Below are 13,779 nucleotides of genomic sequence, written 5' to 3'. Positions count from 1 at the left end.
ATGGGCTAGGAAGGGTCATATGATTTTCATGAGACAGTTGTTTACGAGGTCCTGGGGGAGGGGAGAGGAAAATAGAGCAGAATATAGAGACCCAAGACATATATTTTTATTTATAATATTTTAATTCCTTTTAAAAAGGAAAATAAGATACAATTTTAATAATTGTTAATTCTGGATAATGGGTCCATGGGCCTTCACCATATTATTCTCTGCTCTCTGTTTTTAAAAAGTAATAAAGTAAAACCTCATTTATTTAAGTTATAATTAGTAAAGTGTATTCACTTAATCAATGTTTTGCTGAAGACAAGAAAAATACCCCAAAGGTGGCTCAGTAGAATGGCAGGATAGGTATGAGACCATTGTTTAAATTCCTACCTCAGTATGAACTTCTCACGTGCATGGCCTGTACACGCCACTGATGGAGAGTGAGGTCTATGGCGTGACAGAGGGAGGCTTAGCTTGCACACCATCCTGGTCCCCAGCCACTGAGTTTAGACTCGTAAGATTCCTACAGTATTAAGGAAGAATCTTGCTCACTGTGTTCGTATGGCCTCTCCATCTGTTCATTCCATTTTTCTGCTCCCTTATGGGATCGTCCACAGGTGGGAGCTCTGTTGCGGATGGAGAGATGCCTAATGCCCAGTCCGTATCCTTAAATATCTCACCGCCCACTACGGTAGTCAGACGTTTAAATGCGTATTGCAAGGTGATGATGTAGTTATAATTTGATCGACACTCTAGTTTGCTGGACATCCCGGGCCTGAAGAACAACATAGGCAAAAACAGAGAGGCAAGAGATGGTTAACCAGGATCCCTTGGTTCAGAAAGGTGAGTTGCCAGGGGTCCCTTGGCTACCCACAGGCAAACTCCTGACTATGCTGGTCCTTGGTATGGAAAGAATGGCTTTTCCCTGGATAGAATGTCTTTTAAGTTATACACATCAAATGTTGTGTCTATTTTATCTACCGATATCTGATGTGCATGCCCACGTCACATACCTGGGAATAAGACCTCAGGCCCTTGGTTTGTTTATAAGGGTTTTTACCAGAACCTTCACTTGGGAGTCCCAAAAGATGGATCTCAACCCTCCGGTCAGTCTCAAGGCACTTCCTGGTTAGTCTCTCAGGTAGTTTGACTTGAGGTGGTTGCTTGCATGGAGTGAGGTCAAGGGCACCTCACTTCCCCTTCCGACTGTAGGAGGAACCAGACCTAGTGAGCTTCTCTTTGGAATCCTTGCTTCAAAATGGCCTCGGGAACTTCACTCACTTGGCTTCCTGTTAGTCAATTTACTGAACTCGGCTATATTGCCTACCCAGAGGGAGAACTGTGAATTTTGTGATGGAGGCACTGTTTACAGTCAACAGAAGGACGTGCTGGCCATGGGTGGGACTGCAGAACCTTAACCTGTCTATTTCCTTTTCTATTCCTTGGTCCCTTTCTCTTCCTTGCATACACCCAAGCACAGAGCTTACAGCCTTTGTCTGCAGGGCTCAGACCATTCTAGGTGACTGACAACTAGAAATTGAATAACGGAGAGACTGATTTTTTTTATTATCCAAAGCTCGTGAGGTAGCTGTGTGGCAAAGAGCTGAACTTCCACCCGTCGGGATTGTTGGATCCTGTGCCAGACATTTCTTATTTGGTTCAGCAGAGGTCTTTGTAGCTGCATTGCACCCACTGCCTGGCCTCCGAATCTCGTTATTCCGCAAATTTCTTTCATAAAATTGCCTAACTGATCCCAGGAACTATACTAGGCAGCAACAAGGAAGCAAATGTGTTCAGAGGGGAGGTTTCTTATCAGGAGAACCACATGAAGGTCGGGGAAAGGGTGCAGAATCTGGAAGAGATGGAGAAGGAGGTCTGTTCAGGCAGAATTTCCTCAAGCCAGTGCCTCCCTCTTCTACGCTTGTGAACAATTTTTGTGTTCAGTCTATGGTGGAGAATCATATTGTAAGCGTTATTTGTTGAGGGGTGGGGCATGGGCCGGTGGGTGCATCAGTTGTAACAAATGCAGCAATCTGACGGGCGATATTGATAACGGGGAGGCTGCGCATGCGTCGGGGGAGGGGCGAGGAGGAAGTCTGCACATCCTCTCTATTTTGCTGTGAACCCAGAACTGCTCTAAAGAAAATAAAATCAGTTGTAAGAAATGGACTGGAGTTAGGCAGACTTATAAGCGAAATTTAACTTTACCCCTTTCTAGCTAGCTGTCTGATCTTTACTGAGGAGTTTAACTTCTTTTGAAATTCAGATTCTCTATTTATAAATATTTTAAGGGTCAAATGAGACAATGATGAATAATAGCTGTCATTTGTTGAACAGCTACTAGGTGCTGGGCGGTTCCTTTTTAGTTCTCACAAGCTACTAAATTATTATTCCCATTTTATAAATGAGCAGATAGATGCAAAGAAGTTAGGGGACTCAACGAATGTCATACAGCTGTAAGAGGCAGAATTCATATGTGGAAGTCAGTGTAACACAGAGGCTAAGGATGTACATTCTCTGTAAGGCTGCCTGCTCCTTCCTGTGATAACAATCAGGGTAGCTGTGAATATGAGATGCTTCAATTCATGTGAAGCACTTAGAATATATCAGCTTATGGTTATTAATATTAATCCAGGGCCCAAACGTATGTTCTTTCCATAATCTGCTTCCTTACATACAGCCAACATAAAACTGGCCTATGCTTGACATTTAGTAATTTTTTCTTAAAGCACTACTCCATTTGTTTCTTTTCCTACATTAACATTTGTCCTCTTAACTAAGGACTAATTCAAAAGCTTTAGATCTGTGTGTTTGGGGGCAGTTGACAATTTTAATTTAAAAATATATCAAAAAAATTTTTCTGGCAGTTTAAAAATATCAGCCAAGAGACAAAGTAGAGTCAACAGCTGAAATCTCTTGAAAACTTTGTAGAGCAGCTTTGAGTTGGATTGGTGATGGAATTTCATTCATTCATTCATTCATTCTACCAGCTAATATACACACACACACACACACGCACGCACACACATACACACACACACACACATATGTATGTATGTGTGTGTGTGTATGTATGTGTGTATATATATATATACACATATACACATATATATATATGTATATATATATATACACACACACATATATATGTATGTACCTGCAATGTGTCTGGTACTGTGAACTTACAACATTACATTTTTTATTTTTGGAATGTTCTGCCAAGATTTGTGACCAAAGCCAGTTGGTTTTATTTTGTGTGTGTCTAGTTACCTGATGGGATGTTCTCCTACCAACCTGTCCTGACGTTTTCTGAGACATTGACTCGGCTCATGATTTATTGCAGTCGGTTTGAACCAAATGACATCTCCTCTTCTTGGGTCATCATGCTTCTCGCTTTTTCTGACAACACTCACGTGCCTAGGTCCTGTGGAAGCTGTGTGACAGCTCGTGGACAGTTCTCGAAACTTCTTTTAGCCAAAGTCCTTTCCTTTCTCCAGCAACTTCAGGTTACCCTGGGTTCTCCTGGGCTTTTATCTTCCACTGCTCCATTTTCTAGCAAAAACGCTAGAATCCAAGAGTGAGATTACAGAAAAATGGAGGAGAAGGACTCGATCTAGTCCCTGGGCCTTTGAACAATTGGCACGGCAAAAGAGGTTGATAAATTTCCATTCGGAGCTTTACCTGTGTTGTAGGTAGGTGTCGTTGCCAGGGAAATGGGTTACAGTTGACACGCTAGGGAAACGTGCTTGATTTATGAACAGGCTGCTTTATAAAGTGTGTTTTTGATGCAGTTCTTCATAATGTGGAATGTGTCATTCCTTAGAAATAGTATTAAAGATGATAGACAAAGGCAGGTTAAGGACATTTTATTGATCTTCACTGTGCTCTGGGCACTTGCTGGACATTTTATACCCACTAGCTTATTTAATCCTTGACTTTACCCTACAAGATATTATTGTTATTGTTGTTGGTGTTTTTTGCTATCATTATCCTTAACTTCCCGGTAAGGAAGCAGGCTCAGGGAGGAAAAATAAGTTGTCCAAGTTCATGTAGCTGCGAAGAGGCAGCGTTGGGATGAAGCCGAGTTCTGAGGGCTGCCAACAGGAGCAAACGCCACCAGTGACGTAGGACCACCTGCTGCACCACGGAGTGCCAGGTGTCCTCCCAGCCATGAGTCCTGACATGGGAGCAGGGCAGTAAAGCAGGGAGCTGGAAGGAAAAAGCAGCTGGAGACAGAATATTCCATCCCAGCTCTCCCTCCCTTCCAGCTGAATTCTAACCCTGCCTTCCCAAAGACCACCAGAGGAGTGAGCCAGGCAGAGGCTGGGGCAGGTCTCGGATGTCCGAGCATCTGAGTTTAAATCCCATCTCCACCATTTACTGGCTGAGTGTCCTTGGGCCACTCACATGAACCACCTAAGCTTCGGCTTCTGCAGTTGTAAAGTAGGGATGATAAGATGAGCAGCTTTATTCACACACTAAACATCTTTTATTGAGTAACGCCGTGGGCTTGCCACAGTTCGAGGACCTGGGAGGTAGAGCACTGAGCAAAACAGAACCCCTGCTCACAAGAAAATTATATTATACTGTAGAGAGAGAGAAAAAAACAAAGCAAGAGACAGGGAGGTAGGGAAAGAGTAAGTGGGAAAATACACATGAAGCACTTAGAATAGTGGTTGGCATGCGGTAAAGGCTCAGTGAATGTTAACTATTATTCTTTATCCGACTGGGTAACAATTTGAAGTAAAGTAAGCCAGTGCATCCAGGTTCCCAAATAGGGTTTATTTCCCCAGCTGCTTCTTCCCCTTTCAAAGCCACTGATTTTTCTAGAAGCTCTGACAGCTTTCACCCCACCCAAGCCTGGTCCTCTGGTCTCAGGTATGGAGCAAGGCTGCCTGTTAGGCGCTGGCTTGGCTGAATCCTGCTAGTGGGTTTGGATCCCTCTGAGGGGAGAAACTAATCTCTTATCCAGCCGTATATTCTGAGGGCCTGCACGTCACAAGTGCTCAATTAATATTTATTTTCAAAAGGAGAAAAATGTGTAGTTTGTTTGCGGAGCCATGAATTACCCCTGAGTGCTTTTATATTTACTGTGTCTTTACTAAGGAAAGTGATGGCTTTTGGTGTGGTGATTGGGAAGAGGCCAGAGAAAAAGAGACCAAAAAATACATTTGTCTGACTTTCTTCTTTTCTGGAAAGAAGACGGCATCAATCTTCAGTGGCCCCTTAAATATTCTTGCCAAGACTGAAGGCTTGTTCCTGAGGCTTGCCAGTGACAACAACTTAATGCTGTCATAAGCAGAACAACTTAATGGGAAGAAGAGAGGCTTGTGATATCTCTGCCAGGGACGTGGCGGTGGGACCCCCGAGTGGGGAGCAGCAGGCCCTCTTCTGTCCCCACCTCCCCACTCTGACAGGCAGCTGAGAAACATCTCAGCCTGAAGTCTGGCCCTAACCAACAATTCTCTGGAAAAAGACCGTGCTTAAGAATTTGGGGCTAAATCAGGCACAATACAGAGCATGAGGCCGGGGGTCGATTCCCCTTTTTAAATGTGACACTCTTGAGAACCTTCCTAGTTCCTGTTACAGGAGACCCTCGCCCCTGCCCCCGCCCATGGAGAGAAGCAGTGATTTTTCACTACCTAGAACTGGGCCAATTCCAAAGTGTTTTCTGGATGATCAAGGGAAACACTCGACCCAAGGCAAACAAACGGAATTAAAAATTCTGCTGAACTGCTCCATTTTTAATAATTGTTTTAGTAACATGCAAGCGATTGCCATAATCTTAAGGCAATCCTCAAGAACAATGGACATGCATGTGATGGTTGCTTGCGCCTAAACATCTATCTATATACATCCATGTAGCTATACCTGTGTCTCTTATAGGAATATTTGCATAGAGTAGGGCTATGAGCCACACACACCGTTTTGGAATAAATAATGTTTTAAATATTTACTCTCCTTAACCTCATTGTAATAGTGTGGTTTCTGTTTGTAAAATTGGACTCTTAAAAGAGCAAAGCGAAAGAGAAGAAAAGTCGAATGTACTTTTACATTAAATGCAAACCCTTTTGTTAAAAAGTCATTGTGCTCCATACTAAATTTATTCAATCTCCCCCGATATGTCCTCCAAAATTAATTTTCATTCGGTTTGCATTAACTCATTTATTGACTTGGAATTTGGTCCTCGTTTGAGGCAATCGATTTGCAGAGTGACCACATAGCCCCAGCTCCCCTTCTGGAACACCCACACACACATGCTCAGGAACAAGCGAGCAATGACTGGGCGTCCTTTCTTCTTTCCCTTTGCTTTTCCTCTTTGAGATATTGTCCACTCTCGCCTGTTAAATAAATGACCTGTGTCTTTGCAGGACAGCGACAACCTCTGGTGGGACGCGTTCGCCACGGAGTTTTTTGAAGATGATGCCACATTAACCCTTTCATTTTGTTTGGAAGATGGACCAAAGCGATACAGTAAGAAAGAAGTTTATTTTTCTAATACTCCATCTTTTTTGCGCCACTCAAGAAAAACCGTGGGATGGTGCTGACAGCCAGACCATAATACCCCCACCCCTGATGATGCTCTAGCTTCTGATTGAGGCATTGTAACCGATGGCAGCCCGAGCTGGCCGTGAGAGATCTCCTTCCAGGCTCTGAATGTTTGGGCACTTGCCTGTTTAGTGAGCGAGGCAAATATGAACCAAGTCACTCGATAATAAGTGGGAGCTGAATTGTGGAGACTTTCCATCTGTCTCTTCCCTGTACTCCCCCTGCCTTCCCTTATCCTTGACAGCTTACACTTTATACCCAATGTTCTGCTTCTGAAGGTTCCTTTAAAAAAATCCCTCACAGTCACTGTATCAGCCACATCCTTCTAATTCCCTCTTATGAATTATCTCAGGTATTTATTTGACAAGTGCTATCTTTTCTGGGGAGCAGGGGCGGCCGCAGCTGCTTTGAACATACAGTTTTGGATTGGCGTTGACAGAATTATAGTTCCTTGTCTTTCCGCCAAGTGATAACTCTGTAAGGATCCTCGAATTACAGCCTGTGGCACCTTGGGTAACAGCTGATCTGTCCTGATTAGGTTCAGCCAACTTGTCAGAGATCAGATTTGCTAGTTCTGCTATAAGGCTGAGAGGCACAGATACATCAGCACAAAAGCAATTAATGTCCGGTTAGATCAGAGAGAGATGTGTTTTCAGAAATCAGGGATGCACATATGAAAGGGTCTGTCAGAGGATGAAACATCCCAAATGTCACAAATATGGAGATGGTGATGGAGCCAGCCGTAGTATGTTTGAATGGGTCAACCCATCGTAGCACAGTTGATAGACAATAGGGCTCTCGATAAATATGATTAACATTTCATTGATGCTAAATTTATTTAAATCCATAAAGTACAACAACTGTTTCTTTTTTCTTTCTTTCTTTTCTTTTCTTTTTTTTTTTAAATTTTAGGGGACTTTAGACAGCATAGTAGGATTGGGATCTATTGCATGATGAGTTGGTTAATTATGCTAATATATGCACAGTGATTTGCAATAGCGGCAAACTGGGGAAGGAGGGTAACTTGGAGTTGCTACCCTATTGAAATTCATCGCCAGGAGCATCTCTAGATCTGTGTATTTTGGGCTTTTAGAGGCGTGGGACATTTTTAATAAATATTTTGGGTGAGAGGGACAGCTAATATGCCAGACAACTGGCTGTTTTTGAGTATCTTTATTCAACATAATGACTCCTGTTGCAAGCACTGGCAAGCCCGCTTCATGGGGGTCCTGAGGAGTTAACTTGCTTTCCTGGGTGTGGGTGCCCCCACGTAACCTCCTGCGCGAGAGAGTAGGAGACTTGGGCTCTGAAGCTGCTGTTTCTGAAGAGTCCCTGGGAGAGAAATGAACTCGGCAATCCAACAATTTCTCTCCTCAAAAGCTTGTCTGATCAATGGCGAAGAATTTTGAATCACGCAGTCATCCATCCTCTTCTTCTTCTTCTTCTTCTTCTTATTCCTGAGGCGTAAGCTCAGATAACTCCAAGTTATCATTATTGTATGTTTTTTGTTCCTATGCTTTGTTTTTTGTTTTTTGTTGTTGTTTTTTTTTTTCTGTTTTGGTTTGGGGATCCATCAGGGTCTGTTTTGGCAACTAAGAATTACAGTTTCAAAGCCTGTACTAATGAAACAGATTCCTGATCTTCCGTCTGTCCATCCCCAACATCATTTGGGGGTGAGGTATGATCAGCGCCTCTTTAAGATCTGATGTCCATGAACGGGAGGAATGCCTGACTGAGTCGATATCGCCCAGGTTTCTTTGTTTCTCTGAGCCAAAATATTTCCCGAGCGGAGAAGAGAAACAAAGATGATTGACAGCTCGGAGCTGAGTCTCATCAGCTGCTTTGCTGACAGCCTGGTGATGTGCACACGCTGCTGATGTGCGGGCGAGTGACAGCTGATTGACAGCCTAGGACTGGGAGAGAGGGAAGATGAAGCTTGCTTAGAACGCCTGACGCATGCTGTTTATGCAGCGCTCCGAGCCCAGGCGCTGCCACCTTAACCCATTCGCAGTCCAGGCACACAGTGCCAGGCTGGGAAAACACCTGCTGGCCCCAGCTGCTGGCTGCAGCTCTTCCTTGAGACCTCCCAGGGAGCTGAGATCTTTGCATTTCTGAGGAAGAAAATAAGACTTGGCTATTATATTTGTATATGTAAAACATGTCCCCAAATTGCTTTCATTCTAGGTACCAAGAAATATTCCAGATGAGATTTCTTTAGCCCTTACTGGAAAAACCTGTTCTTTCTCCTTCTCTACCTCTGTGTTTTTTAGAGGGTCCCTCTGGCTCTAAGAAATCTTATCGCTAAGCTACATGGATCCTGTAATATGTGTTTGCTTATATATTTGCTGTCTGTCACCCACAATTAGAATGTTATCTCCATATGGACAGGGACTGTATTTTACTTACTGCTGAATTCTCAGACGAATTCAGGAACTCGCACATAATAGGTGCTCAATAAATATTTGCTGACTAAATAATTGAAGGCGTGATTTGACTTTTGGGAGGAAAGTTTAAATCACCGAACAGAATGTTGGCAAAACAATCCCTTTACCAAGATCTTTGGACTTTTTTAAATGGAGGAATTGAATCCCCATGTTCTGCTGGAGTTTTCGGATGAGCCCTAGGATGTCGTCTGATCTACTTCCGGTGTGGCGGAGGGAGCAGGGTACTACTTCAGGAAATAATCATCCTTTGAGAGGCACTTGGCTCTTCCTTTCAGAGAGCGCCTCTGTACTGATTGTGTTTCGCCACTCACCCCAGTCCCCACTCTCCTGATAGGGTGTGACCCCTCCCCAGGTGGGACATGATGGGGTGAGATGCAGACTGCCAACGTTCTCCTAGAAGATGGGATGGCAGGGGCTGGCATGAGAGGCGCCAGATGGACAGGTTACGGAACATGTCAGAAGTTGGGTGACACGACCCTGAGGTCCCCTTCCGGCCCCTGCCTTGCTGAGCCTTGGGAAAATGTTCCTCCAGCAGCTGGAGATGCCGGGAGTTTTAGGGAGGTAATTTTCTCCTTGGGGTAGGTGGACCCTTGAGTTGGGAAGGTGATTTTCTTGTTGTCAGCAGGCCAGTGGCTAAGGACCATCAGAGCTGAAAAGCCCCTTTTCTGAAGATGGAAATTTGGTCCAGAGTTCCAGCTGATGAGTCCCTGGGCCTCAGGTCGACTGACTTCAAAGTCAAAGTCAGGGTGTCCTCCTTCCTCTGCCCCCATCCTACCCCTACATCCTCCCATAGCTAAGGGGAAAGAAATGGACTCGACAGCCCACACATCTCCAGGAACATAAGTCACAAACAATTACCGTGTCTTGTTTGACAGACAAGGACAGGCGAGCAGAAGTGTGCAGTCCCGAAAGCCCTCTGCACTCATACTTTGCACACTTACTTCCCATTGTCTGTGTGATTATCCTTCCCTGTCTTGTACCAAAAAGATCATTCTTAGGTTGATTGCTTGTGGTTAGCTTCAAGCAAGTGTTGATTTTCTTCTCCTCTTTTTTGAGGCAGGTAGCAGAATTGTGCCCCACACTCTTCTCTGTCCTCGTACAGGGACTGGTGACACCCTCAGGCCATGTCCGGATCCACTTTGGCCGTGTTCCCCATCTGCGGGAAACGCGTGGTTCCAGCTCAGTCAGGAAGTAGTTCTTTGCGGGGAGAGGTGCGTGGAGGACTCGCTGCTGCGTTGCATGGCCTGGGACCGGCTGGGGGGCCACGTGGTGCAGTAGAAAGGGCATGAGGGTGCAATTCGAACATTCTTCGGTTTTAATCTGCGTTCCGATTGGTACACAGAGCTCCATTTCCTCTGTAAAACGGGCGTACTACTGCCCCCACTGGCTTGTGGTGAAAATTAAGTGAGATAAAACAATAAAAACACCCTGGACTCTTTGAAGCACGCGGCAGTCCGCGTTGACTGCTGTCACCGTTGTCACTGTTGACGGCGCATGGCCTTGGCATCGCCGTGGCTTCTGCATGTCACTGGAGGGGCTTGCCATTCGGTGGCACTCATCAAGCACACCCAGTGTGCGGCGCTCGCTGCAGAGCCTCGCTGGTCAGCCGGGAGCCCCTAGGACGTCTCCGGTGGGCAGGCGGTTCCTCCTGAAACGCAGCACTGACCTCATCCCAGGCCTTCTCCCGCAGAAACCCGCTCTAGCTCTGGGGACTCGGTGCCGTGAGGGAGGAGGGAGCCCGAGTGTGTGAGGGGCTCTGTACTCTGTGAGGGGCTAAGGACTCTCACACGCAGTCGAAAACACATCTAGGTTGGCATCGCTTGAAAATTAGGGTAAAAAATGATATGACTACTAAAATGCCGTCTTGTTTGGGCGCACTTCCTATTGAACTACTTTTTAGGGAAAGGTGTGTGGTTCCATCAGGGGCTCAGGCCTGGTACCTGGGTTCAGATCCAGCTTTGTCTTTCACTCCTGGTACGTTTTTGCCCAAGTCACTGATGCGGCATCAGTGGTCTCAGCTGCAAAGTGACGGTTTGATGAGATGATGCACGTAAAGTTCTCACAGAGTCTGTGGCACCATGTAAATGCTTCTGAACAGCTGTCGTTATTCGACTGAATCTCCATGAGCACACTGCTGCCTATAGGTTGTGGCCCAGGGTGGTCCAGATACAATTGTCATCAAACCTATAACTATTATTTGGAATTTTGAGGTTCATGGGTTTCAGCAATTTTCTATCGCACACTTGCTATTCCGTCTTGACTTCTGTATTCTGTTTGGAATAAGGATTTCTGGCATGCCCTTTCCTTCATACTTACGCAAGCCAAAGACTTACGCCGTGGCCGTTGAGGGGGCATTTTACTCTCCAGAAGTACAAAGTTGTTTTAGGACATGTCCCCACTTTTCATCCCATTATTTTCCTCTGTTTGCCTCAGTCATCAAGTCCCATTGCATAATCTGAAGAAGCACAAATTAGTCCCTCTGTGGAGTCTTTTCTGCACTTTCTGTTTCTCTTTTATATTTTCTTCCTACCTTTCTCTCTCTCTCTTCTTTTTTTTGGAAAGCTCTGATGGCATTGCGATATTAACTCAAGTTCTTAAATGTTTTCCTTGTAAGGTGTGTTTTTATGTGCTCTCTATTTGGATGTGTCCTTCTACGGGAGAGAAACTTCCATGAGGCCCACGTAGCTTCACCATCTCTGGTTACTATTGTTCTCCTGCTTTTTGCAGGTTCACTTCATTCAGCTGTGTCCTTCCCGTGCTTTCTACGTAGCCATTCTGAAAGCATCGCTGCCTCTTTTCTTTCTCTTTCTAATATATTCTACAATAAAATATATATAGTTCTAGGAGCGTCGCTCCTTAAATACATGCATAGGTGCTTTGACACCACACTCAGCTAGTGTGGCAGGACGTGGCCATTAGAAAAATTTCATGCAAAGAGCGTGCCGTGTCACACGCGGGAGAAGGGATTCACAAGGCCGGATTCTGGGCATGTGACTTTTGTGTGAATCGCATCTCGAGGGAGTCCACCTGAGAGGTAGAAAGAAACAGGTTCCTGTGGTCAGTGCTTAAAAACTCTGATCTTCCTCACGAGACATATGCCAGCTGGTCCTGGGGACTCTTCCTCCGTAAAGTAACTTTGTTCCTCTGAAAACTCCTCTAATTTTTTAATTTTTTTTTTTATGGCATAGAGATCAAAATCATGAACTTCGGATCCACGCAACTTAACTTCGCGTCTTTGTTCCGCCGCAGTTGTGCAATGTAAGGCACGTGACGTGACATTAGACCTCACTTTCTTCACACGTAACCTCCAGGTAGCAGTAATACCAGCATCATGGGATACTTGTCTTCACAAGTATCTTCACATTACTTAAATAACATTAACTCGTACAGCTTAGTGATGCCCATGGAAAGCACACAATAAAAACTTATTGCACGACTGAATGAATGGATGAATGACTAAGAGAATGAGTTAAATGTATGATACACCACCAGCGACTTTGAATTAAAATCTAGGTTAGTTTTATTCCTTCCGTCACTTGGCACATAGCAGGAAAATCTCTGGCTGTGGGCAAAGCCAGATCAGACCTGTCTTCTTTCTATATGGACAGTTTAAGAATTTAATTCTTAATTGATTGGGAGAAAACCTGATATTAACGAAAGATGGTGATTTAAACAAACAAGTCCCAAGCTATTGAAATTACGACACTTGTCCAACAGAGAGTGAGGTTTCCATCACCCACTGTGCTCAGAGAGCAAGGAGCTATTGAACCTTATCGAGTGCTGGCCCCTGTGCTGGGTACCTTGGGCTCCATAGCTTGTTTGCTGAGGACCAAATAAAGGGAAATGAACTTCGATTGCATTAAAAAATGTATCTCAGAGAAAAGAATGCATCGCCTCAGAGTAATCCCTGATGGTTAGTTACTGGATGAGTGTGGCACTTTGTTGCATAATGACAGAGATGCCTTTGTCTCCAGTGACTCCAGAAAATGATTTTCTTTCCATAGACTGGCAGTAAATGGCGTCTGGATCACTCTAGCTCCTGAACTTGTGGTTTTAGTGAGTGACCCTTTTCAACAGCAGTCTTCATTAGGCCGGCAAGATTTGGAGGAAATTAAATTAAGATTAAAGCAGACTATCATTTGAAGTTCATTGGTTCCTGTACTCGTGCATTGATTGATTCATTCAGAACTCACTGAGTTCTTGCTATTTGCCAAACGTCATCACAGGGCAGAAAGTTTCTTGAGAGGAAGGCCGTTCCTCGCACATATTTTCATTTACTTTTGATTTCATTTTATTTAAAACTCTCACCTTAAATTAACGTAATCAGCTAAGTAGCTCAAAAAGAAAATATTTTTTGCAACAATACAAAATTTGGGACAAGTTATAAAAAAAAAAGGATGAGAGAAAGGGTACAACTGATCAGTGAACTGACAGACTTCTGAAGAGGAAAAAGGAGACCGAATCCTTTCCCATTTGTGGTTTCAAATTGATGATATCAAGAGTTGCAAATTGGCCATAACAATAGATTGAGCAGACGTTCCATTCTCTCATCGCTAATAAATACTGTGCTAATGATTACATTAGATAATGGACATAAATGTGCTTTGAATAAATTTAAAGTGCGATGCAAGTTGAAGGTGCAATTATCACCGAATTTGTAATTGATCTTTAGGATGTGATGACTTTTTGTTTTCTGTTTATAAAGCAAGCTGTTACAAATCTGGGAAGATTATTGAATTTCTCAGAAGGATAAAATTCATTGCCACGTATACAGGCTTGAGCAAGTCAGGCCTATAACTGC

The 13,779-nt window shown here is 44.1% G+C and overlaps 1 protein-coding gene across 5 annotated transcripts in view; it reads left to right on the top strand.

The window, feature by feature from the left end:
* Positions 1 to 13,779, top strand: part of LDB2 (LIM domain binding 2) — a 352,295-nt gene that overhangs the window by 131,864 nt on the left and 206,652 nt on the right. For all 5 annotated transcript variants that reach the window (XM_011364946.1, XM_011364938.1, XM_011364954.1 and 2 more), the window contains exon 2: positions 6,357 to 6,459. In XM_011364946.1, coding sequence (XP_011363248.1) covers positions 6,357 to 6,459 — 103 coding nt within the window. The remainder of the gene's footprint in view (positions 1 to 6,356; positions 6,460 to 13,779) is intronic.

This window comes from Pteropus vampyrus, unplaced genomic scaffold (assembly GCF_000151845.1).
Source record: "Pteropus vampyrus isolate Shadow unplaced genomic scaffold, Pvam_2.0 Scaffold5, whole genome shotgun sequence".
NCBI classification, from domain to species: Eukaryota; Metazoa; Chordata; class Mammalia; order Chiroptera; family Pteropodidae; genus Pteropus; species Pteropus vampyrus.
The sequence above is the reverse complement of the archived record's forward strand: the minus strand, read 5'-3'. Positions and strand labels throughout refer to the sequence as shown.